Genomic DNA, 27,838 nt, shown 5'->3' on the forward strand with positions numbered 1-27,838 from the left:
TCCTATTATTAGACAGTTGCTTCCCAGCTTCAAAGAATGTTCACAGTCTTTTAAAACTTCGCGCAAAGGGGCACCCGGTTTCGTTATTCCACTAACCTTGAATATAGTTTGCATGTTACACAAAATGTCAGCTAAGCCCTTTCCATGACTGTCTGAAAGTATGAAAATATCTTCTTTTTTCTTCTTACCTGTATTGGTAGATATCTTGTTTGCACGATAAGTATGTTCCATGTATTTTCTGGTATTTCCTTTCTTGTTATTACAGGACTTCGTAGGCCTACTGAAATGATTTGTGGTCGCTGTATTTGATGAAAGTACTTCCTTTCTTTGGCTCTTTTCACATATTTCATATTCATCACACGTTAAAAATTCAAACTTATTTGCTTGTGGGAGACGAAAGTTGTTTTCGTTACGATTAACACGACAAAACTTTTTAGGCCTAATAAAGTTACCGTTTTGTTCGTTTACAACCGTTTCACTACCCTTTGAATGGTCTATCACTTCTTCCAGCTTCTGTACACTATCTATCACTGATTCAAGCTTGTCTACATATAGTTTAGCTAACATAAGATTATATTTTAATGAAGAAGTCGTGCATTCTTCTTCGCATTCCGTTTGTAAACACACGATATGACGATAGTTACAGCGCACATTTCCACAGTCACAGGTCATGTTTTTTTCCTCTAAGACATTTAAACATTGACGATGGATCCATTTCTGTGACCATGAACATAATTTAACACCATATTTCACCTTCTTACTGCATTTTACACACACAGGATTTAAAAACTCGTAATATTTCGCGGATCGGTTTATTAGTACGTCTACACGCGCCGCCATCTTACTTACTTCCCCCTTTGTCATTATGAGAGATAGTTTTGTTATGCTTCAGAGGTGTGTTATTTTCAAAATACCACATGTATTCAGCCATGACATGATCATAATGAATGCTAAGAAAGTTTGGTGTGTGAGGCTATAAACAGACCAGTCACAATCTGCTTCTGTTTAAGTCAATACCAGTCCAAATACAAGTATTGCAACGAAGAACTTGAGCATAAGTCCTGCAGTAGCTTCTTCTCACTAAACACCAAGAGACATTGTAGTGGAAGAAAAAGGAGTGAGGAACAGTTTAGCAGCCCCACTCTTGTCTAAGGTTGACAGTGCATCATTGTTTTGTGATCTTCAGTCTAAATGCTGGTTTGATGGACTTCTCCACACTAGTCTTTCCTGTACATGACTCTCCTCCCCTAAATACTTTGATCAATCCAAATTGACAAGTCCTTGATGCTAAATTCAACTAAATTGGACAATTAAATGGAAAGTGCTCCATTACTGCACTCACCATTACTCTACTGGTAATCAAAACTGGAACACCATGAAGGTGGCATGTAACAAACATCTCTCTCTCTCTCTCAAACAAATTAACTGATCCCAGAATGAGATTTTCACTCTGCAGCGGAGTGTGCGCTGATATGAAACTTCCTGGCACACAGTTTTAATCTGCCAGGAAGTTTCAAATTAACTGATGCTTTTACCTAAAACTCACAACAGACCATATAGGTAACTGTACATGGAACACTATTGGCTGTCTATATATATGACCGGTCAAGATCTTTTTGGCACAAACAATGGAATCAAGCAGAATTTACATGCCTAAATATTCTGATAAGTTGTAAAAGGAATTTCTAGTAATATTTTCTTCTATGGTATGTCATTTTTGAATATTGGCCGATTTTCAGTATTCCCTTATGTCTATGCTAATGTGTTACAATCTTCTCCAACAGAATATAAAACTTTATTCTGAATCCTAGATAGGGATGTACAGTATGCATGGAAATTATTTTTAGTTTTGTGATTACAACTTGCACAGTTCATCCTAAATTCCCTCTTCTTGCTAGCTGCAAATACCATCAGGGAGTAAATGTATTAGCACATAAACATGTAAGGGTACAAAAGCTTGGCATTGACATTTTTGTCATCAGTTGTAAGAGTTGTTTGATGAGGCCTGTTGGATATTTTACAATCTGTCTTCCCCACAGTTTTTTCCTGCTATTGCTCCTTGTAGAATCACAGAAATTATTCCATGATGTAAGGCATGTCAAGTACAACTAATACCTTATTGTACTAAGCAGCAAGTTGTGATATGTGTTCATAGGCCATTGTCGGTCAACCAGGAGGGAGCCACTGAGAAGGACTTAGTAGTGTGTAATATCATAAGGTTCTTGAATGATGTCAGAACTAATTATCAATGTTGAATCTTGCATATTGTTTTAATGAAAGTTCACAGTTACTCATGAGAGTTCAAGATGAGCACAATTGTACATTGCATATAGTATGTGTTCATAAATGATGAATAAAATCTGAAGTGCTGGTGAATGTTAGTTAAAAAGGAAATATTTACTATATATGCTAATGTCTGTTGTCACCATTTAAAAGGAAGTGACAGACTGATGCAGACATGAAAATAATGGAAGCTACATACAAGTCTGATGCTCAATACATGGTTGTAAAATAAGTTTGATAGAAAAAAATTTTCAAGTAAATAATATTTAATAAAGAAAAATAACAGGAAGTGTTAATCTCTCAGAAGAGTAGGAGTTGTAAAGACAAGGTCACTGCATGATGTTTAGTAATCAACTATACATAACATGCTCACTGCACGCATCTATAGAGTAAATACTTATTTGACCATACAGCAAAACTGGTAAATGTGTCAGCTGGAGAAGTTTTCATAGGGGAGCACGAACCTGAGGGAGCCGTGCTCAGCAAACTCTATGATGAGGTAGAGTGGGCCACCAGGCGAAGTGCAGGCACCCAGCAGGCGCACCACATGTGGGTGTGACACAGTCTTGAGCAGCTCGTATTCGGATAGTAGGTCCTGCTGCTCACTAGAGCCCGCACCCTCCTTCAGCGTTTTCACTGCCACTGTTGTCGCACCTGCAAGCACCACATGTGCAGCAAGTTCATCATTTATTGTACTGTGTTCATAATTGCATATCCAAGACCAAAGAATATGTGACTGAACACACCGTAGATATGGCCAAGCTCAGTCACCCTACGTACACACATATACCACCACCCCCCCTCCACCCTCCCCCCAGACCCCCGCCTCATCTCTGTAGCTCCACATCTGATAATAAATACAAGTGATATTATAGACTTAAAATCCAGTAGCTAGCACCTGCTATCAGCTTCTGGTGATACACTACTATTTAAGACCCAGTAGCTAACATCTACTACATATCCACACTAGCTTCTAGTGAGACACTACTATATATGATCTAGTAGCTGACATCCATACTACTTAAAATCCAGTTAAACCTAATGCCTAATGCCATATAAATTGATTTATTTGCTTATAATTGGTTATGTTATGATTCTGTATTGTGCTTGTCAACATGCCTCTCATGTCCTGGATGTAAGAGTTGTTTTAATGGCCACATGTTGAAATCTTGAGGAAATATCTGGAGGAAACTGACACTGATACTAAAATGCAGAGGGTGCACCCTACTTGCGTTGTGTAGCAGACAGTGAGTTATGGCAGTGTCATATGGCAGAAAGTGCTTCACATCACTGTTGCATAGCAGAAGGTACTTCATACTAAGTTGTGTGGTGGAGGGTGCTTTGTATCATGTTGCATGTCCGGAGGGTGGATTTACAATATTGTGGGGTGGAGGCCACTTCTTACCAATTACATATGGCAGAGGGTGCTTGGTAACAATGTTTTTTGGCAGAGGGTGCTTTTTACCAGTGTTGTGTGGCAGAGGGTGCTGTGTACTGGTAACGCATCATGGAGGGAATTGCTCATACCAAATTGGCTTGACAGTTGCGCATAGTGGGTGGCACTGTAGTTCTCAGTTCCCATCAATGCTATTTGATGACACTTCAAGTGCCTAATAAATATGGAACAATAACATCTGTGCCTCCTGAGAATTTTCCTCACAAGCATTGCTTAAATCATTTAAGTTCTCTGAAAGTGACAATATTCAGTTATGTAACATTCTTCCATGAATTACTATAATAACCCTACATAGTGGCTTGTAAACGAAATTACTGTTACATCAAACAAGTCATTTGGCTGTACATATTTTGAGTTACTTTTACAAATCTGCAATGGGTTACTAGAATATAATAAGAAATTTTTGTCCATTCCATGCATCCCAGACACTGCTACAAAGTAATCAAGTATGAAATATTGTAATCAAGTGGAATACTTACATTCCATACAGAAGGTGATGAGAAAAGCATACTGAAGGAACAATACAAAATTGCTAGGAAAATTTTAGACCCAAAGTTGACAGAAGAGGGGTACAGACTGTACTCTCAGAAAAACAGAGAGAAGACATAAAACCTAGCAGAAGATATCAGGAAAAGAACACCATGGGTCACACAAGTCAAACTTGAACTAGGAGTAGTACAAATTGGTCCAACAGAAACTGAAGACAGAAACACAAATCAAGACAATATACAGAATTGGAATGTGATGTCAGAGACTGAAGCAATTCAGGAACAAAGTGGACTGATGATAGAAAGAGCCCCTATGAGAAAAAAAGGAGAATCACTGAAGATCAGTTAAGATCAGAACGAATGCTTGAATAAGGCTTTTGTTTATTGTTTTCAGACTGGTTTGATGCATATCTCCATGCTGGTTTATCCTGTGCAACTCTCATCATCTCAGGATAACTATTGCAACCTGCATCCATTTGAATCTGCTTACTGTATACATGCCTTGGTCTTCCTCCACCTCTTTTAACCCCCCCACACTCACTTCCATTATCAAACTGATTATTTCCTGATGTCTCAGGATGTGTTTCATCAAAAAACCCCTTTATTGGGTTCAGTTGTGCGACAAACTTCTTCTTACTTCAGTTCGGTTTAGTATCTCTCACTAGCACTCTATCTATACCATTGCATTTTAAAGTTTCTATTCTCTACAAATAACTTCAAAAAACACTGCCTAACACTAAAATTTATATTTGATGTTGACAAATTCCTCTGTTTTATATTTGTCTTTCTTTCTATTGCTAGTGTGCATTTTATGTACTCTCTGTTTTGTCCACTATCAGTTAATTTGGTGTCCAAAAAGAAAAATTCATATACTACTTTTACTATTTATTTTCCTAATCTATTTCCCTGAGCATCACCTGATTTAATTCGACTACATTAAACTACCCTTGCTTTACTTTTGATGATGTTAATCTTATGCACTCTCTTCAAGACACTATCCATTACATTAAACTTCTCTTCCAAGTCCTTTGCAGTCTTTGGCAGAATTATGTACAACGCCACTGGCAAACTTCAATGTTTTTATATCTTCTTCCTGAAATTTAATTCTCTTATGAAACTTCTCCTTGGCTTCTTTTACTGCTTGGTCATTGTACAGATGGAACAACATCCTCACTCCTTTCTCAGTTACTACTTCCTTTTCACATTCTTTGACGCCTAGAACTGTAGTCTGACTTCTACACAAATTGTAAATAACCTTTCATTCCCTGTATTTTATCTCTGTTGCCCTCAAAATTTCAAAGAATGTGCTCCAGTTATCATTGTAAAAAGCTTTATCTGTACTTACAATTGCTATAAATGTAACAGTAAGTTGTAGAGACAGTGTCGCCTCATGAGTTCCTACATTTATCCAGAACCCAAACAGATCTCCCCCAAGATTGGTCTCTATAAGTTTTTCCCTTCTTTTGTAAATAATTCATGTCAATATTTTGCAGCAACAAAGTATTGAAGTGAAATTGGAATTATTAAAAATGGCTCTGAGCACTATGGGACTTAACTGCTGAGGTCATCAGTCCCCTAGAACTTAGAACTATTTAAACCTAACTAACCTAAGGACATCACACACATCCATGCCCCAGGCAGGATTTGAACCTGCGACCGTAGCGGTCGCACGGTTCCAGAATGTAGCGCCTAGAACCGCTCGGCCACTTCGGCTGGCGAATTATTACATTCTTTATGAAGTCTGAGGATATCTTCCCTGTGAAATACATTTTGTTCAGCATTTTCATGGCTGGCTCTCCGAAGGATCTCAGGCTATGTTGTTTACTCCAGGGTCTTGTTTATACTTGGGCCTTTTCAGTGCTTTGTCAAGTTTTTCTCTCAGCATCAAACCTCCCATCTTATGTTCACCTACTTCCTCTTCTCATTCTGTAGCACTGTCCTCAGGTTTATTTCCAATATATGAATCATCTATGTGTTCCTTTCAGCTTTCAACTTTTTCCTCTTTAACTGTTACTGACTTGTAATCTGAACTTTCCATATTCTTGAAGGTGCTTTGCTCCAAAGGTCTCTGTCTTTCCCCTAGATGTGTATGTTTCTATAGCTTTGCATTTGTCCTCAAGCCATTGCTGCTTAGCCATTTTGCATTTCCTGACAATTTCATTTTTTTTAGATGTCTGCATTCACTTTAGCCTGCTTTTTTGCTGCATTTTTATATTTTCTCCTTCCATCAATAAAATTCAACATTTCCTGTGTTATCCAACGATTTCTAGCAGATCTTGGCCTTTTATGTATGTGGTCCTCTGCTGCCTTTACTATTTAATTTCTCACTACACCCACTTGTCATCTATTGTACTGCTTCCCTCTGTTTCCATCCAGTTCTACCTAATGCTTCCTCTGAATATCTCAACAGCCTCTGGTTCTTTCAGTTTATCCAGGTGCTATCTTTATAAACTGATACCTTTTTTGTAATTTCTTCAGTTTTAATCTGTGATTGATAACCAAAAAAGTTTGTTCAGAGTCCACATCTGCCTGTGGAAACATATTACAGTTTGAAATCTGATTTCAAAAGCTCTATATTACAATTATATAATCAGTTCAAAATCTTCCAGTTCCTCTGATCACTTTCACCTTCACAGGATTCTTTCATTTCTAACCAGGTGTCAGCAATAATTAAACTATGTTCTGTGCAAAATTCTATTGGTGGCTTCCTCTTTCATTCCTTTCCTCCAGTACACATTCTCCTACTACTTTTTGTTCTTTTCCTCTTCTATTATCGAATTCCAGTCACCCATTATAATTAAACAAACTCCAGGAGGAAAATAATAAAAATGTTGTTTTAGCAGCAGACTTCATCTTAAATGTCTTAATTGAAAGCAATGATTCCACAGAATTTCGTGACTTTTCTGAAGGCACTAGAGAAAGCAGCAGCCAGTGACCTGCATTGATAGTATTATTACCAACTACAAATTTGCCAATAGAAATAAGCACAAATACTGCTTAGACTTGGGTATTTCAGATCACTCAGCTCTGTTTATTGAGCTCCCAAAAGCAAATAACTTAAAGCCTCCAGAAGTGTATATAAAAAGGGATCTCAGTAAAAGTAAAATTGATTTATTCCACAGTAAATTAAGTATAATGAGCTGGCCTGTAGACCACAACAGTTCAAGCTCGATAAACTATGACAAATTCTTAAATTGTTTCTTAGAGATATTTAATGAGTCATTTCCTCATAAATCTAAGCAAAAGAAAGTAAATGGTAAACTCAAATGGATTACAACAGGAATTAAAATTTCTAGTGCCAGAAAGAGAGAGCTCCACAATGAGTTAAAATCAAACAGAAATCCGGATTTTGTTACTTATGTCAAACAGTATAAAGTTGTATTTAGGAAAGCTGTAGTGGCAGCTAAGAAAATGGCAAATAATAAATTCATAAGAGAACACAGAAATAAGACAAAAACTGTGTGGTCAGTTGTTCAGTCTGAATTAGGAGTCAAAGTAAAAATTCATGAGATTTTGAGAATTAGATGTGAAAATGAAATTATAGTGAACCCTGTTCATATATCAAGTTTTTTCAATGAATTCTTCCTAAATGTAGAAAGATCAGATGTGGATATGACATTCTATCAAGGCATCACAAATTTGGAAAACGGCCATAACACATCTTTTAAATAATTTGAAAAGAAAAAAGTCACCGAAAGGGATGTGGAAAAGTAAATATTGTCTCTAAAACACAAAACTTCACATGGGTAGGATGAAATAACCACATCTGTAATCAAGTGTGTGTACGATATTATTTCTCAGCCACTGTCAATTATTATACATCAAGTTTTTGAACAGAGATGCTTTCCAAATGTATTGAAATATGCTAAGATCAACAGAAGATATGGGGAATTACCACCCTATCTCTCTTTTGCTGGTCTTCTCTGAAGTGTTTGAAAAGATTGCAGCAAAACAAATTAATAAACTTCTTCCTGTAAATGATATAATTTTTAAAAACCAGTTGGATTCCAACAGGGTAAAAGCACTGTGAATGCTATAAATGAGTTTATCCAAAAAATATGCTCCACATAAGATAAGGGTAGAAAGGTCACAGGAATATTCTGTGATGTAACTAAAGCTTCCGATTCAGTGAACCATGCATTACTCCTCCACAAATTACAGATGTATGGAATCGGGGACACTGCTTTAAAATGGAAACAAATAGGAAACAAAGAGTAATTTTAACTTCAAATGGAACCAATTATTCCTCAGACTCGAAAACAGTTCTCCAAGGAGTCCCAGAAGGTTCAGTATTGGGTCCCCATCTGTTCCTTTTTTAACACTTTCTGTTTGACCACAACTACAGCACTCACCACAGAGATAATTTCAAACTTCCAACGCATCGTTTAAAATGTTATGCCCAAATGCCAGAGTAAATGGGATTAAAAATTTTCAGTAAAATAAAAGGTAGTAATATATTTAAGATGGAGCTTGGTCCACTGAAAAGATTGCTCTTTAGTCTTCTGGTGGAAAAGTGTTATTATTCTGTCGAAGAATTCATTGAGGACACCTTCACAGTCTGAACACAGGGATTGTATTACACGTATTATTTTATGTACTTGTGTAGCTGTAACTTAGAAATGTAAAATATAATGTAAACTTTTGTATCTCTACTTAAAAAGAGAAAAAAGTTTCTTTGCGTAAACCTTGACATGTCTCCTGCACATCAACTCAAATGATGTGAAAATTCTACATAAAGAGATGAATAAATCACATATCATATAAATTTACATCTCTTTCTTCTATCTGGATGATTTAATTTACCTCATAACACGTTCTTCTGTGGAGCTAGTGGGCATGTGAACTTGTATTAATGTGGTGGGTGTTGGTTTGATGGCAGTCTTGGCTATGAGAATGCATTCACAATGCTATTCATATCATCTTTCCTGCATTCCCACTTTATTGTATTTTAGATCTACTACTGCATTAATCCCTATTTAATTTTGTGCTGATAACTCCATACTGATCTGACCAAAAGTTCTGTTCTTCCTGCCACTATACATCACTAATTTCCACTATAACTTCAAGCAATCCATTTTTCATTTTGAATTCTCTAACCCATTCACCCATCAAGGGATTTAACGTGCCAGGCAATGACTTTTAGAGTGCCAGTTTTGTTTTTTCTGATGACAAAACCCTCTTGAGTAACCCTGCCTAGAGATCCAAATGTGGGACTATTTTATCTCAGGGATGTTTTACACTAGACATGGTCATTAAGCTATACAATAGAGCTGCATGCCCTCAAGGGGAAAAATAGTGCTTTCAACTGTTCACAGCACCAGCATACCAAAACTATATTACCTACTGTTACAAGGTCAGATCAGTCAGTCAACTGCACTGTTGTCTCTGCAATGGGATCAAGAGAACCATACTCAGTGCGGTGCAAGATCTCAGCTAATGCTCATGCAATGAAGTCTGAATGACAGGCACAATGTGCATGTTTGTACAGCCATGTCTCCTACAAGGGTTGGACAAAAATATGGAAACAATAAAAACACAACACATTGTGTTGCCAAATATGGTATAGGAAACCATTTGGCATTCAGAGTAGCTTTCAGCCATCTCTGAATGAATAAATACAATTCCTACGTGGTTTTCAAGAGAATCTTATACCATTCTTCTTGCAAAATAATGGCAATATTGGGTAACGATGATGGAGATGGACAGCAATCATGCACCCTTCTCTTTCTTTCTTTCTTTTCTTTCTTTATTTTTATTAGCCATTGATCATGCAAGATGAAATAGGCTTCGTCAGTACATAAAATAATATTAATATTCCAGACACTATATATAAGGCATAGATATAATTAGCATATGAGTAACTTACAAATAACATAAACCTTAAGCAGGTGACTACAATGCTTAATACATATTCTTGTTTCAGATACATACAAAGGTACCAAAAATGAGTTACATTGTAGTAGCAAACACAGTAGTTACGTAACACATCATAACACTGGCAAATAAAGTAGTTACCTAACACAGTTGAAATACAAAGGTATTAGATATGAAATATTTTTTAACAGTATATATAGTAGTTAATTAAGTTAATTATGCAATTACAGGTTTATCTCTGTGCTACTCAGATCATAATATTCTTGCATAGAATAAAATGGATTGTCAGATAACCAATTGTACAAATTTTGTTTAAGAATTTTTGTGGGCATGTCCCGAGCAGATTGCGGTAGTTTGTTGAATATTTTTAAGGTATTCACTTTGTGTGAGTTACTACTTTTTGTTAGTCTGTGTCTTGGTATATCATAATCTGCCTTCCTTCTAGTGTTGTAGTTATGAATTTCTTCCCTGACAACACCTTCCATACCATTGTTTTTAATGTGTAACACACAGATATAAATATACAAGTTTACAATGGTCAACAGTCTTAGCCTTATAAAGAGAGGACGACAGTGCTCCGTGGGACCGACTTTACACATTATGCGCAGCATTCTTTTCTGCATCAACAAAATTTTGTTACTGTGAGAGCTGTGCCCCCATATGAGAAGGCCATATGTAATATGTGACTGGAAGAGTCCACAGTACATTGTTCTCAGAAAGTTCATGCTAATCATGTCCCTAAGTTTCCAAAGGAGATAGGAGACTCTTGAAAGCTTTTTGCAAACCTGATTTACGTGTTCTTCCCAATTAAGTTTGGAATCAATATGCATTCCTAATAGTTTTACAGTTTTGTTTTCTATGGTTTTGGGTAACCCTAAGAGAAGCTGTTGTGTTTTCTCTGAGTTACACAGTAATTTATTGGATGTGAACCAGTGGATGGCTGATTTGAGTGATTCCTGTGTGTTATTGTCCAAAGCTGAGATGTTCTGATGTGAGGTGAGGAGGGTTGTGTCATCTGCATAGCATATGGTAGTACTATTTATGTGATGAGGTAGGTCATTGATGGCTATGATGAAGAAGAAGGGTCCCAGAACCGAGCCCTGTGGTACACCAGTACTAACTGCTGCTACAGGGGAGTAATTATTTTTAACTGAGACAAACTGTCTTCTATTATGAAGATATGACTCTATTACTGCTAATGCTGGGTTACATACACCATAAAATTCTAGTTTTGCAACCAGGGTGCCAAAGGGAATGCAGTCAAAAGCTTTGCTCAGATCACACAAGACCAGTGACACCATATTCCGGTCTTCAAAGGCTGTTAATGTCTGGTCAACAATTTCCAGGATGGCCGCAGTGGTATTTCTGCCCTGTCGGAATCCGAACTGACTATTGCTCAAAAGGTTGTGTGTCTCAAAATAGCTACTTAATTGAGTGTACATAAGTGACTCAAATACTTTAGAAAATATTGGCACAATTGAGATTGGGCGATAACTTTTAGGAAGATGTTTGTCACCCTTTTTAAACACTGGAATAACTTTGGAAATTTTGAGGGAGTCGGGAAACACTCCTGACTGTAAACATTTATTAAATATGAATGCCAATGGTTTAGCGATCGAGTCTACAGTTTTTTTTACTATGTAATTGGAGAGCCAGTAGCAGTCCATACTTTTAGAATTTGAAAATTTTGTGACTGTTCTTTTAATCTGAGCAGGTGTGATACTATACCAGTTAAAGACATGATCTACTGGTGGAAGGGCATTAAGTAAATCGCTTGCAGATGTATCTGTTTTTTCTATCTTACTTTCAATTTCTTTAATTGAGCTAATGAAGTAGTCATTTAGTTCCCTTGGAGTGAGCTGAGTTTCATGTGTGTGACGTGTGGGATTTTCTTGTGCTACAATCTGCCATGCTGCCTTGCACTTGTTTGTTGCACCTTCTATGTACCCTTCATAAGCAGCCTTTTTTGTCTGTATCAGCTTAAGTTTGTAGAATTTTTTACATTTTTGGTATGCTGCATAAAAGGTGCCCTCCTGCTCTGATCTTTGTTTACATGCATTTTTATATGCTGTGTATAGTACGAGCATGTTTTTTCTTATCTGGACCAGTTCGTCTGTGTACCATTCCAGCTTTTTATTTTTATATGTTCCAGAAGAGTTGGTTTTAATTAGTGGTGAGCATGAATACCATAATTCTGTATAATTTTTAAGGAAGTTTTCAAAGGTAGTTTCAACATCAGACTTCTCAGATGAACACTTATAGACAAAGTCCCAACTTGCATCCTCTAGTATACGAATAAATGACATAATGTATTCTTCTTTTTGTCTTCTTACCCATGTCATATTGTGCACACTAGTGGAATTTGGTTGCTTACTAAAGAGATTGAGAAGCAATGGGTCGTGGTCTGCAAAGCACCCATTTGCAAGGCTAACAGTGTAGCTGCCACGCGGAAAATTCACAATAATATTGTCTATGCATGAATTTTTACGTGTTGGACACTGGATGGCACAGTACAGATTAAGGGACCTTAATAAATTAAGAAAAGTTCTTGAGGGCTCATTACTTGTGTTTACCATTTCTATATTAAGATCACCACATATGGCAATCTTTGTTTTATGCATTAGTATTTTTCTAACCAGTAGTTCAAATCTTTCAAAAAATGTATCAATGTTGCCATTGGGAGATCTGTATAGGCTTACAATTATTAGATTTTCATCAGTCATTTTTATACAACTAAATTCTGCATCTAACTCTGTACAGTAAGATGATACATCTATTTTTGTAAAGTTGAAATTATCTCTGATAAAGATCCCAGCCCCACCATTTCGCCTCTGCTTTCTGCACATTATGTCTGCAGTGACGTATCCTTGAGGTACAAACATATCTACCTCATTTGCAACTAACCAATGCTCACATACACATATTACATCAACATTCTTAATCTTACAGAAATGTTCCAATTCTAACATCTTATTTCTAATACAACAAATATTAACTTGAAGTAATGTCAGCATATTATCTCCCTTTTTGTTTATCTGGATACAGTTTGACTTTGAATCACAGTTTATATTTTTTACATTACCTACGAGTGGTGTGCTTGTCAGATTGTTGATCCCCATGTCTGTTATGGTGTGCTGTTGCTGATCTGGGGCCAACAAAAATCCTGACTTCTCGCAGGTGGTTGCCTCTTGTGAATTGGTCGGCTGCTGCTGGCTTCATTGTATACAAAATCCTGGTCCTTTAGCTGTTTCGTTCTTCTCTCTCCTCTCCCATATATTGGCTGCAGGATCTCTGAAGGTGGTGCTCCAAAGTAGACCACAAAGGCTCAATAATATTCAGATCTGGTGACTATGGTGACCAGGAGAAATGAGAGAATTCATCCTTGTGCTAGTAAAACTAGTCCTGGATGATGCAAGTTGTATGAACAGGGGTCCTGTCATCTTGGGAAAAAAACATCAGCATTGGGGTACAAACATTTTACCAAGGGATTGACCTGATCAGCCATAATGGTTATATGACCCTTGGCAGGGATGCAACTCTGCAGAGTAATGACAGAGCTCATGGAATACCATGATATGGCTGCCCAAATCATGACTGAACCTGCGCCATATTTCACTCTTGTGATGTAAACTCAGCCAGAAGTTGGAAAGAGTATGAAGCAAGACTCATCTGAGCAAATGACATTCTTCCATTACTTCATAGTCAAGGTGTCCACCCTGATAGCTGAATGGTCAGTGTGACGGACTGTCGTCCTAAGGGTCTTGGGCTTGATTACCGGCTGGGTCGGAGATTTTCTCTGCTTAGGGACTGGGTGTTGTGTTGTCTTCATCATCATTTCATCCCCATCTGGTGCGCAGGTCACCCAATGTTGCATTGAATATAATAAGACCTGCACCAAGGCACCTGGACCTGCCCCGTAAGGGGCCTCCTGGCCAATGACACCAAATGTTTGTTTCCATTTTTTTTTCAGAGTCAAGGTTTTATGGCTTTGGAATCACGTTTCCTGTTACAGTATTTGGATCATAGATGAGCAGTTTTGGAATTCCAGCTCACCCTGCAGTTCCGTGATTATTAATTTATTTGTTCATGTTCTGTTGATCCAGTATACAAGAGAGTTGCACAGATATGGAACGAGTCATACTTATATATGAAAACAGTACTTACAGGTGCCAATAAACACAAATTATAATATGTGTATAGAAACAAAAAATGCTAATAATTACAGGCTTAGGCATTTCCTACAATTAAGGGAGATATAAACCAATCAAATAATAAATTACAATTATTCCAAGTTGCAAATTACAAGTTTGATGGAACTGAAGTAGATCATTAGCCTGAGTGAAAATTTCCATGCTAACGTAGCTTGTTGTGTTCTGTTAGAAAGTGGTAATAGCAAACATTACAAGTACAATGTGTCATATCTAAGTTACAGTGTAGAAATGTCTACACTAAAGAGTTCATTAAGAGAGTGGAAAGAGTTTTCCAGAAGATAATCATTTAATTAACTTTTAACCTGCAGCATTACTCTGGTAAGATTTTTTGTGTCCAATGGGAGAGCATTAAGCATGGTTGTGCTTGAGTAGTGTACCCCCTTTTGTACTAAACTCAAGACTCAAGTTTTTTTCTGTCAACATGCGAGTTATATTTTGATCCAGTGTCATACACTGAAGAGGCAAAGAAAGAAACTGGTACACCTGCCTAATACCATGTAGGTCTCCCACAAGGACGCAGAAGTGCCACAAAACAACATGGCATGGATTCGACTAATGTCTGAAGTAGTGCTGGAGGAAACTGACACCATGAACCCTGCAGGGCTGTCCATAAATCTGTAAAAGTACGAGGGAGTGGAGATCTCTTCTGAACAGCACATTACAAGGCATCACAGGCTCAATAATGTCCATGTCTGGGGAGTTTGGCAGTCATCAGAAGTGTTTAAACTCAGAAGGGTGTTTCTGGCGCCATTCTGTAGCAATTCTGGAAGTGTGGGCTGTGACATTGTTCTGCTGGAATTGCCCGTTGGAATGTACAATGGACATGAATGGGTGCAGGTGATCAGACAGGATGCTTATGTACATGTCACCCATCAGAGTCGTATCTAGAGATATCAGGGGTCCCATATTAACTCCAACTGTACTTGCCCCACACCATTAGAGAGCCTCCATCAGCCTGAACATTCCCCTGCTGACATGCAGGGTCCATGGATTCATGAGGTTGTCTGCATGCCAGTACACATACATCCACTTGATAAAATTTGAAACGAGACTTGTTCGACTGGCAACATGTTTCCAGTCACCAACAGTCCAGGGCCAGTATTGATAGGGGCAGATGAGGTGTAAAGCTTTGTCCCCAAATGCCCATATCAATGATATTTCGATGAATGGTTCACATGCTGACACTTGTTGATGGCCCAGAATTAAAATCTACAGCAATTTGCAGAAGGGTTGCACTTCTGTCATGTTGAACGATTCTCTTCAGTTGTCATTGGTCCTGTTCTTGCAGAATCTATTTCTGGTCACAGCGATGTCAAAGGTTGATGTTCTACTGGATTCCTGATATTCATATTATACTCGTGAAAATTCCCACTTCATCGCTACCTCAGAGATGCCGCGTCCCACTGATCATGCACCGACTGTAACACCACGTTTAGACCCACTTAAATCTTGACAACACATCATTTTAGCAGCAGTGACTGATCTAAAAAATGTGCCAGACACTTGTTGTCTTATATAGGTTTTGCTGACCACAGTGCCGTATTCTGCCTGTTTACATATCTCTGCATTTAAATACACATGCCTATACCAATTTCTTTGGCGTTTCATTCTAGTTATGAAATGTACTAGTGCTTTGTGCATGGGAAGGTTGTTAATTAAAAAGCACATAAGGGATAGGATGTATTGTGAGGTCAAAGTTAATATCTTATGCATTTTAAAAAGATTTCTGCATGTATGATATCTGTTAACTCTACTTAGAATTCGGATTGCTCTTTTCTGAGTGACAAATATTGTAGGGAGGACTCGAACCTGCAACAGGGTGAGCCGCGCGAACCGTGGTGAAGCACCTTAGACCCCATGGATACCCCGCGTGTGTTTGCATACTTCATTCTATTTGGGATGATATCTTGTTGATGAGGTTGATTAAACGTATGACAAAGTGTTAAACAATTGGCATTATGACAACCTCGGTGGAAATATTTCCAGAGCCAGATAATTTTTTTTGCATTTTAGTGACGATCCTTTTTACCTCAGTGAATATAACAGAGACTTTGTTCAGTTCACTTATTTTGCATAATCCAGTAGTTGTTAGAAAATGCTTATTAAGGGAACTTGCAACTGTATCTGTTTCCTTGATCAAATTACCATAATATTTTAATTTCTATGCTGGATTCACTATCATCTTTTTTCTGCAGGACTCCTTTGATGACACTCCATATGGTTTCTGTTTTGTTATTTGAGTTGTTTGTTTAAGATTTAATGTGTAAGATTTTGGAGCACTTTATAATTATTTTTATGATTTCACAATACAGGGCGATTCAAAAAGAATACCACAACTTCAAAAATGTGTATTTAATGAAAGAAACATAATATAACCTTCTGTTATACATCATTACAAAGAGTATTTAAAAAGGTTTTTTCCACTCAAAAACAAGTTCAGAGATGTTCAATATGGCCCCCTCCAGACACTCGAGCAATATCAACCCGATACTCCAACTCGTTCCACACTCTCTGCAGCATATCAGGCGTAACAGTTTGGATAGCTGCTGTTATTTCTCGTTTCAAATCATCAATGGTGGCTGGGAGAGGTGGCCGAAACACCATATCCTTAACATACCCCCATAAGAAAAAATCGCAGGGGGTAAGATCAGGGCTTCTTCGAGGCCGTCCAGAACTTTTCCCTTTGCACAAACACCCATTCTCTGTAAACTGTTTATACCAACGTTTAATACACCACCTATCAGGAGGTTTAACACCATACTTCGTTCGAAATGCACGCTGAACAACTGTCGTCGATTCACTTCTGCCGTACTCAATAACACAAAAAGCTTTCTGTTGAGCGGTCGCCATCTTAGCATCAACTGACGCTGACGCCTAGTCAACAGCGCCTCAAGCGAACAAATGTACAACTAAATGAAACTTTATAGCTCCCTTAATTCGCCGACAGATAGTGCTTAGCTCTGCCTTTTGTCGTTGCAGAGTTTTAAATTCCTAAAGTTGTGGTATTCTTTTAGAATCACTCTGTATAATCAATAATGTTCTCTTACTGTATGTTCATCAGAACTACTTTGTGATATGTAACTCATTTTTGTCTTATATGAAATTTTTATCTCTTTTGTGATCTCAAGTTTCATTTTGAAAGCCTGGGGGTTAGTTTTTATAGTTTTTTTTAATACTGCTTCAGCTGGGTATGTGAATTCATCTGTGAATAGGTTAAATTTAATATTTGGTTTTCTTTCTTTATACACTCCTGGAAATTGAAATAAGAACACCGTGAATTCATTGTCCCAGGAAGGGGAAACTTTATTGACACATTCCTGGGGTCAGATACATCACATGATCACACTGACAGAACCACAGGCACATAGACACAGGCAACAGAGCAAGCACAATGTCGGCACTAGTACAGTGTATATCCACCTTTCGCAGCAATGCAGGCTGCTATTCTCCCATGGAGACGATCGTAGAGATGCTGGATGTAGTCCTGTGGAACGGCTTGCCATGCCATTTCCACCTGGCGCCTCAGTTGGACCAGCGTTCGTGCTGGACGTGCAGACCGCGTGAGACGACGCTTCATCCAGTCCCAAACATGCTCAATGGGGGACAGATCCGGAGATCTTGCTGGCCAGGGTAGTTGACTTACACCTTCTAGAGCACGTTGGGTGGCACGGGATACATGCGGACGTGCATTGTCCTGTTGGAACAGCAAGTTCCCTTGCCGGTCTAGGAATGGTAGAACGATGGGTTCGATGACTGTTTGGATGTACCGTGCACTATTCAGTGTCCCCTCGATGATCACCAGTGGTGTACGGCCAGTGTAGGAGATCGCTCCCCACACCATGATGCCGGGTGTTGGCCCTGTGTGCCTCGGTCGTATGCAGTCCTGATTGTGGCGCTCACCTGCACGACGCCAAACAGGCATACGACCATCATTGGCACCAAGGCAGAAGCGACTCTCATCGCTGAAGACGACACGTCTCCATTCGTCCCTCCATTCACGCCTGTCGCGACACCACTGGAGGCGGGCTGCACGATGTTGGGGCGTGAGCGGAAGACGGCCTAACGGTGTGCGGGACCGTAGCCCAGCTTCATGGAGACGGTTGCGAATGGTCCTCGCCGATACCCCAGGAGCAACAGTGTCCCTAATTTGCTGGGAAGTGGCGGTGCGGTCCCCTACGGCACTGCGTAGGATCCTACGGTCTTGGCGTGCATCCGTGCGTCGCTGCGGTACGGTCCCAGGTCGCCGGGCACGTGCACCTTCCGCCGACCACTGGCGACAACATCGATGTACTGTGGAGACCTCACGCCCCACGGGTTGAGCAATTCGGCGGTACGTCCACCCGGCCTCCCGCATGCCCACTATACGCCCTCGCTCAAAGTCCGTCAACTGCACATACGGTTCACGTCCACGCTGTCGCGGCATGCTACCAGTGTTAAAGACTGCGATGGAGCTCCGTATGCCACGGCAAACTGGCTGACACTGATGGCGGCGGTGCACAAATGCTGCGCAGCTAGCGCCATTCGACGGCCAACACCGCGGTTCCTGGTGTGTCCGCTGTGCCGTGCGTGTGATCATTGCTTGTACAGCCCTCTCGCAGTGTCCGGAGCAAGTATGGTGGGTCTGACACACCGGTGTCAATGTGTTCTTTTTTCCATTTCCAGGAGTGTATACGGGGCTCCGCTCAGTTTGGTCATGAGCTGACTGAAATTTTCTAATGTGTACACAATTATCATTCTAAAAAAAGTAAAAACTGCTTTAGGTTTAATGTTTCCTTCATGTCATTTTGATGCTAACAGGGCTCGTGAGTGTGACATTCAGTTCTACAGTGATTTTGCAGCTGTCGACCTGTTATTTTTCAATTATTTTCTTGTAGTATTGGGGGCCACAGCTTCTACAAACTTTTTAACGGATTTCAGCCTGCTGTCAGCTGATACAATTTTGTTTTGCGATTGCAATTTTGACATTAGGCCATTTTCAAACATCTAAAAAACATAATACAATTTAATGAGAATGATTTACAAAGCGATTAACAGAAGGTACAGCCAGTTTTGTAGTTTTTTGGCATTCATGTACAGCATTTACAAGATTTTTGACATACATAAAAACATAATATGCACAACTGCACATCAAAGAACGACCAGTCAGCGATACTAGTCAGTATTACATTTTATGTGTTGCAGTTTTGAGTGGATTGTACGTACCACACAATTACAGGTCTGAACTTGCAATACATTAGAGTAAATGTTTAAAACAGTCGATAAAATTTATATTTCTGAGGTCTGTTTGCTCACTGACTACGTATTGTGGTTGTTCCTTAGAAGTGCTACAAATTTCAATTTGTTCTAGAGTGTCCATTAATCTCCCTTTACCTACATTGTGTAGTATCTTCAAAGATTCCTCTATGACGTTTCGTAGATGTGCACTTTCACCACATCTTATTTTATAAGTCCTTGACTGTGCAAATGGTTTCGTTTTGTGGGTTGTGTGTCTGATTATTGTCCCTACTTTGTTATTTGTGCAGAACTCAATTCGTACATTAGTTTGAGCAAAATTATCGGCTATTGTGTCTGATAGGGCACTATAATAAGGTAAAGCAACGTATCTCATTTTTCTGGTTCTCTTGTTAATGTCATTTTTCATTTCTATTGTTGCTTTTGTCATGTAATTTCATAGTATACATTTTTCCTACCTCATCAGCACTGTAACATTATTTTTCGCCACAGTCCACTGTAATGACCATCTGTCACGATCACTCAACACATTTTGGTCGTGTTGTGAATTAGCGGATGATGTTGTTCCGCTTTCCCTATAAATCTTTGAAACGATGCCTTTTGGAACACCAAACGCTTCGGTTACGTTGATTACAGGAACACCTACCGTATGAGCACCAACAATTTGCCCACGTTGTGAATTAGCGGATGATGTTGTTCCGCTTTCCCTATAAATCTTTGAAACGATGCCTTTTGGAACACCAAACGCTTCGGTTACGTTGATTACAGGAACACCTACCGTATGAGCACCAACAATTTGCCCACGTTGTGAATTAGCGGATGATGTTGTTCCGCTTTCCCTATAAATCTTTGAAACGATGCCTTTTGGAACACCAAACGCTTCGGTTACGTTGATTACAGGAACACCTACCGTATGAGCACCAACAATTTGCCCACGTTGTGAATTAGCGGATGATGTTGTTCCGCTTTCCCTATAAATCTTTGAAACGATGCCTTTTGGAACACCAAACGCTTCGGTTACGTTGATTACAGGAACACCTACCGTATGAGCACCAACAATTTGCCCACGTTGTGAATTAGCGGATGATGTTGTTCCGCTTTCCCTATAAATCTTTGAAACGATGCCTTTTGGAACACCAAACGCTTCGGTTACGTTGATTACAGGAACACCTACCGTATGAGCACCAACAATTTGCCCACGTTGTGAATTAGCGGATGATGTTGTTCCGCTTTCCCTATAAATCTTTGAAACGATGCCTTTTGGAACACCAAACGCTTCGGTTACGTTGATTACAGGAACACCTACCGTATGAGCACCAACAATTTGCCCACGTTGTGAATTAGCGGATGATGTTGTTCCGCTTTCCCTATAAATCTTTGAAACGATGCCTTTTGGAACACCAAACGCTTCGGTTACGTTGATTACAGGAACACCTACCGTATGAGCACCAACAATTTGCCCACGTTGTTCCGCTTTCCCTATAAATCTTTGAAACGATGCCTTTTGGAACACCAAACGCTTCGGTTACGTTGATTACAGGAACACCTACCGTATGAGCACCAACAATTTGCCCACGTTCGAAACCACTGAGCTTCGACATAACGCACTCACAACTACACAGAACACTGTTCTGACCACGACGGACATCACTTGTAGCGTTTTCAGGGCATTTGCCAGGTGCTGTTCGTGGTGAAATACAAAAGCGCATCTCACAAGCTTGGGTAGCATCTGCACTTATACCGAAGCGTGCATTTTTCGCGGTGTTTCCATATTTTTGTCCAACTCCACTTGTTTGCGGCAAAACTTTTATCCACATGGACAGGATGAAGATTGCCTGCAAGGTGACCACTGTTCTGACTTCCCTCGATGCATCAGAAGCACTGGACGGACAGCAGGCGTCACATCGTTCCAAGCCTGCAACCCCCGAAAGATTTTCTGTGTTATTTTGATATACTAGGCTTATACAGTTTGCCTTCTTATCCCGATCACTTTGCCTTCTTATCCCGATCACTTAATCTTACACATTTATATAGTGCATCTTGCCCTTCTCCTTAACTCAAACACCATGGAACTTATATTTGTTACTAGGCTTGTTGCACAAAACTTCTAACTTTCTATACCAAAATTACGAACTCTTGACTATGTTCGTTTGGTGCTTAAGGCATGTACTCCAAACACTTCCGCGGTGGCAAGTGACGAAAGGCTTCCGTCCTTCCGCACCAAACTACAGTGTCGGCTATTGCTGTACGCTCTTTTCCACGAGCAAAGAGTGACGAGAGGGCCATCAGTATCTCCTGTCTGGCTGTCACTACCATTGTCTTCATCCATCTCTCTCTCTTTCACTGACATTTTCTCTCTCCCACCATCACTGTCTCCTCTCTCTTTCTCTCCCACTGGCACTGTCTCCTTTCTCTTCCACCGTCACTGTCTCTCTGCCATTCTCTTTCAGCACAAAAAAGCGACAACACGTTCGAATGCCAAAATTTGTGTCGATGATGACTGAATGGGGATTGAGGCAACTGGTTCCAAACTTATCTGACAGTCTTTAAAACGGAAACATACTCGCTTTTTGTGCTCCAACAGAAGCATTTTTCCACTGTTTCCCTTCTTTTCCCTGCGACAGCTTATATGAAACGAATCCTATTGGTCAATTAAGTTTAACAATTTATACACATCGATACATTTATTTACTTTGACACATATAAGCAACAAATAGATACATATAATGAAAGGTTATCAGAAAATCGAGTGCTTTACGTTTTCTCTCAATACTTTGCTTATCGATCACAATTCATCGGAAACGCCGAATTATGACGTGTTATAAAAGCGTAAAAACGTTATGAGACATATTTCACTGAATTTGCTGTCTTTCCAGTTTTACATAATTTTTTCCAGTCATTTAAAATTTTTTATAGGCATATTAAGATCTTTTAGCCCGTTTTTTGTTACTGCAATATCACTTTGGGTATATTTATATAGGCGTGAAGTGCTCATTATACAGATGCAGTGCACCATACTGGAGAACAAATTCTAACTAAAACCGTAATACGATGACGTAAGAACCCTTCTGATCACCATAGAATCCATGGCACGTATTCACAATGCCAGTTGAAATTATATTTACGCCTCAGACTGGATATTACGCGCATATTTTACTGCTTAAGTACGACAACTGCGAAGCCTGGTTCTTGCTAACGGTTAACTATACCGAAAAATGTTTCGAAGTTCCAAGAGAATATCATCTTAAGAACATATCGTAAGATTGACGATGTGACATCAACAGAAATTATAGAAGTGGCCATCGCCACGATTGGTACCTTTCTAGCTCGAAAAAATCTTGGGTTTGGGGATTTTCTCAGGAATCGTCCACGAAAACATGTTGCTTTCACAGACCACCTAAGGTCCCCCCTAGACCACACCTAATACAGAAGGACCAATCGATTTGTTCAAATTGCGTGCGCTGGAGAAAGTGTGTGCTGTACGATAGCTGTAGTATGCTAGTTCTTCCGACAGGTATACAGTTACTAATCCAAGGGCTATCCAAAACAATTGACCCCTTATCTCTGTGATCAGTAGAACCCGAGATACGACCCGCTGAAAGTTACATTTTCACGCGCGGCTTTGTGGAACATGTTACCGTAAACGAACCTATTACATTTGTGAAGGTATGTTTTGTGTTTAATAAGAAAGTATATTTATTCTGTATTTCATCCCAATGCGTATTCTTGTGTATGCTCAATATTCCCCGAATTGCGTTGTGTTTAAATCATGTCAAATCTTATTTAAAAACGGTAAAACTGGATTGCTATATCTGGAGATGGGACCCAGTCACACATCTTGCCCCGGGCCCAGTCTTGGCTCACAGCGCCCCGGCAGAACGCTCACGACCGAGATTTTCTTCTAAGAAAAATTCACTTCAGCAGTACACGTGAGAAGTGCGTCTGCTGTTCAGTAGTACAAGATAATGCTCACAATGTGAACCTAATCCATTACAAACTCTCTCATTCTCAATGTAAAGAAAAATTTCGCTCTACTTTTACAATGTATACGTGCAGTTCTTTAATGACGCGACAGTCGCTGTGGATGTCCACCGTCTGCAGTGGATACTGCTGTGGTGCGCCCTCCGTCAAGCGCCGACAGCCGCCCGCCCGCGAGCCGCAGCATTTAAACTCACGCACTACCCAGCAGCCGACCTTCGGACCGCGAGAAGTCGGCAGGCGGGCCTTCAGAGGAGGATACGAGCGGCCACAACCAGGCCAAGCAACCGATGTGCGCACCAGCCAGACTGCGTTATGCTTCCACCAACAAGGGAGTTAGCCAATATGAAAACTGTTGTCATACGCGCGGTCAGTATTTTAAGACCACGTTCTGGCCGCAACCGGTAGTTCGTCCACCCGCTGAAGGCTATGTTCGTCTCCGAAGTCGCCGCCGGCGGCGACCGCTTTCGACGTCGCACTTCTTGGGACGGATCCTGCTTAATACGACACTTTCGGACTTGGAGAAGTTTTGAATGGTGACTATTGAACTTATGGATTCCGTAGAAATATTGGAACATGTGAGGCAACACTAACCCTACGACTTATTTTAGAAAATAGATTAAGGAAAGGCAAACTTACATTTCTAGCATTTGTAAGAGAAAGCTTTTGACAATGTTGACTGGAATAGTCTCTTTCAAATTCTGAAGGTGGCAGGGGTAAAATACAGGGAGCGAAAGGCCATTTACAATTTGTACAGAAAACAGATGAAGTGAAACATGGACGATAAATAGTTTGGACAAGAAGAGAATAGAAGCTTTCGAAATGTGGTGCTACAGAAGAATGCTGAAGATTAGATGGGTAGCTCGCATAACTAATGAGGAAGTATTGAATAGGATTGGGGAGAAGAGGAATTTGTGGCACAACTTGACCAGAAGAAGGGATCTGTTGGTAGGACATGTTCTGAGGCATCAAGGGATCACCAATTTAGTATTGGAGGGCAGCGTGGAGGGTAAAAATCGTAGAGGGAGACCAAGAGATGAATACACCAAGCAGATTCAGAAGGATGTAGGTTGCAGTAGGTACTAGGAGATGAAGAAGCTTGCACAGGATAGAGTAGCATGGAGAGCTGCATCAAACCAGTCTCAGGACTGAAGACCACAACAACAACAACTCTGATCAAAATTACTTGATAGCTGACACTTCATGGGTTGGAGCTGGTTTCCTCCAATGAGAGCACTCAACGTCACGTAGGAACCGTTCGCTATTGCCGGACTGTCGCAACAAGTGGTCAGTTCACTTCCAGTTCCTTGAGCGGCATTCTTTCTTGATGTGTTTGAATCCCGAATCACGGGTATCGCACTTTTATTTCGTATTTTATCAAGCATGATTACCACACCACAAACAACAAACACACTTATACATACACGCACGCGCGCGTGCACACACTCACACACACACACACACACACACACACACACACACACACACACACACAAAGAGATGCTAGTGAAATACAAACGTTGCATACACAGCACTAACTAAACACTACTGGATACTTCCGCACAAGATGTGATTCAGGGTCACATATGCCGTTATCATAATCATCGAGAACGGCTTACATTAGATAAGTTTCGCATGACATTGCGTGCAACTGAGTTTTTGAAGGCCGTTGTTCACCACAGTGAACAAAATAACAATTTGCAGTGGTCAGCGTATTAACGAACCATGCCGAAGGTCGTAGCTTCGAATGTCGTCAAATTTTTTATTTCTAAATCTAATTAAAATAGTTTGATTATCACATTTATTCAATTAATTGGTTATATATATTTTTTATTTCTAATTCTTTGCCACTTCGTTTTCATCATCGTATTGACTTCTTTATCTGCTCTCATTTTTGTACCTATCATTCTTTTTTGTCTGGAATCTGCCTGTGTCGTCTATAATCTGCAACCAAGTGCCAACGAGGACTGCTCATCGGCTGGTAACGCGGCAGCTTGTGTGGCCAGTGAGAGGATAGTTTTAGGTATCCAATGATGGCGAGAAATGACAGTTGCTTTCATCACTGGAACTGAACTTTTTCCGTCTTGAGTTTGCTCGTACGGATTAGCTTTAATAACTGTGAAGAAAGCTATCGCGATTTTAGTTATGTCGCTGTTTGTCGACCATCGCCTTTTCGGATACATTACACATCGCGAGCTTGTGGTTAGCTTAGGATATGAGTTTAAATTCACGACTACAAAACGCGTCTGCTGCCGCAATTTTGTCATTGTGTAATTAAAATCAGCTGCCAACAGCGAATTTCGCATTTCCGACATACCTTGCGGCAGCCGCTTCCAACACTGCTCCGGGTTACACATTAATAGTATTTGTGAAGTGACTTTCCATGTTTCTGTGTTACCTATAGCAGAGCGGCAGACGGCGGCCGATGTGGGAACGCCGTAGCGGCAAGTGACAAACGTCAGCTATCAAATAATTTTAAGCGGACTGTAGATAGATTTTCATATCCTGTGCTGGATACGGACTTTCGCTCAGCACCAAGACAGGACATAATAAGCGTTACTGTACTGACCATGCCTGTTTTTGTTTCCAAGTGTTGCTTGAGTTTTCTGCTAGGAACTGACAGCTTTTGTTCTTTGGATCTGGACACTTCAAGAAGATATGAAGATGGTATCCAACTTACTGTCCACACACTACATTTGTAGTGCCCATGTCCGCTGTACTTATTATTCGCGGCAGTCAGTCTACCGATTCCCGTAAGAGTTCGGGTAATGTGAGTGCATCCGCACTGAAGAAGATCATTGGCCGGTAAGCCTTATCTGTATGAAGATGGTATCTGTTATTTCGGACAATGGATCTTGCTGCTTCGGTCAGCACCTTACGGGGATCTCTACTACTGTTCCTGATCACTGATCTCCCAATATTTGAACTGATAGGAACTGCTAACAGTGTGAAGACTTTTTTAAGACCACTGTCGACGTTAGACTTCTGACAATGGCAATAACAACTGTAGACACCCGTATGGAGGACATGGTAATAAACACTGCTGGTGTAGAGAAACTGAAAGACTAGAAAGCCAATAAGTCAGCAAGTTCTGATAGAATCCCAGTTCGGTTTTACAAAGAGTACTCTACAGCACTGGTCCCTTTGTTAGTTTGCACTTATAGCAAGTCTCTCGCCCAGTGCAAAGTCTCAAGCGACTGGGAAAAAGCGCATGTGACTCCTGCATATAAGAAGGATAAGCGAACGGACTCGTAAAATTACAGACCAACATCAGAAACATCGGTTTGCTGCAGAATCCTTGAGCATATTCTCTGTTCAAATACAATAAATTATCATGAGAGGGAAAAGCAGCAGGGTTTTGGAAAGCATCGCTCATACGAAGCTTAGCTTGCCCTTCTCTCACGTGAGATCCTGCGAACCATGGATGAAGGGCAACAGGCGGATTCCATATTGCTAGACTTCGGTAAAGCATGTGACGCGGTGCGCCGCTGGCAACTGTAAACAAAGGTACAAGTATACGGAATAGATTCCCATGTATATGAGTGGCTCGAAGTTTTCTTAAGAAACAGAACCCAGAATGTTGTCCTCGACGGCGTGTATTCTTCAGATACAGGGGTATCGTCAGGAGTGCCTCAGGGAAGTGTGACAGGACCGCTGTTACTTTTCATACATGTAAATGATCTGGCTGACAGAGTAAGCAGCAGCGCGCGTTTGTTTGGTGGTGATGCTGTAGTGCACAGGAAGGTGACGAAGTTGTGTGACTAGAAGAATACAAGATGACTTAGACAACATTTTTAGTTGATGTGATGAACGGCAGCTAGCTCTAAATGTAGAAAGATGAAAGTTAATGGGGATGAGTGTGGAGAACAACCTCATAATGTTCGAATAGTGTATTAGTAGTGCTTGAGACAATCACGTCGTTTAAATATCTGGGCGTAACGTTGTAGAGCGATGTGATATTGAATGAGCATGTGAGGGTTGTGGTAGCGAAGCCGAGGGGTCGACTTGGGTTTATTGAGAGGATTCTAGGAAAGTGTGGTTCATCTGGAAAGGAGATCGTGTATGGGACGTTAGTGCGACCTCTTCTTGCTCGAGTGTTTGGGATCTTCACCAAGTCGGATTAAATGAAGACACTGAACCAATTCAGAGTCAGGCTGCTAGGTTTGTTACCAGTAGGTTCGATCAATACAAATGTATTATGGAGGTGCTTCGAGAATTCAAATGAGGATCAGTGGAGGGAATGCGACGTTTTACTCGTGGAACACTATTGAGAAAATTTAGAGAACTGGCGTTTGAGGCTGACCGCAGGGCGATTC

General features: G+C 40.1%; 1 protein-coding gene across 1 annotated transcript in view; it reads right to left on the minus strand.

Moving 5' to 3' along the window:
* Window positions 1-27,838, minus strand: part of LOC126456249 (proto-oncogene tyrosine-protein kinase receptor Ret-like) — a 115,529-nt gene that overhangs the window by 28,955 nt on the left and 58,736 nt on the right. Inside the window, exon 8 of the mRNA XM_050091999.1 lies at window positions 2,748-2,937. Within this exon, the coding sequence (XP_049947956.1) occupies window positions 2,748-2,937 (190 nt within the window). The remainder of the gene's footprint in view (window positions 1-2,747; window positions 2,938-27,838) is intronic.

The sequence above is a fragment of the Schistocerca serialis genome, chromosome 2 (genome assembly GCF_023864345.2).
Source record: "Schistocerca serialis cubense isolate TAMUIC-IGC-003099 chromosome 2, iqSchSeri2.2, whole genome shotgun sequence".
NCBI classification, from domain to species: Eukaryota; Metazoa; Arthropoda; class Insecta; order Orthoptera; family Acrididae; genus Schistocerca; species Schistocerca serialis.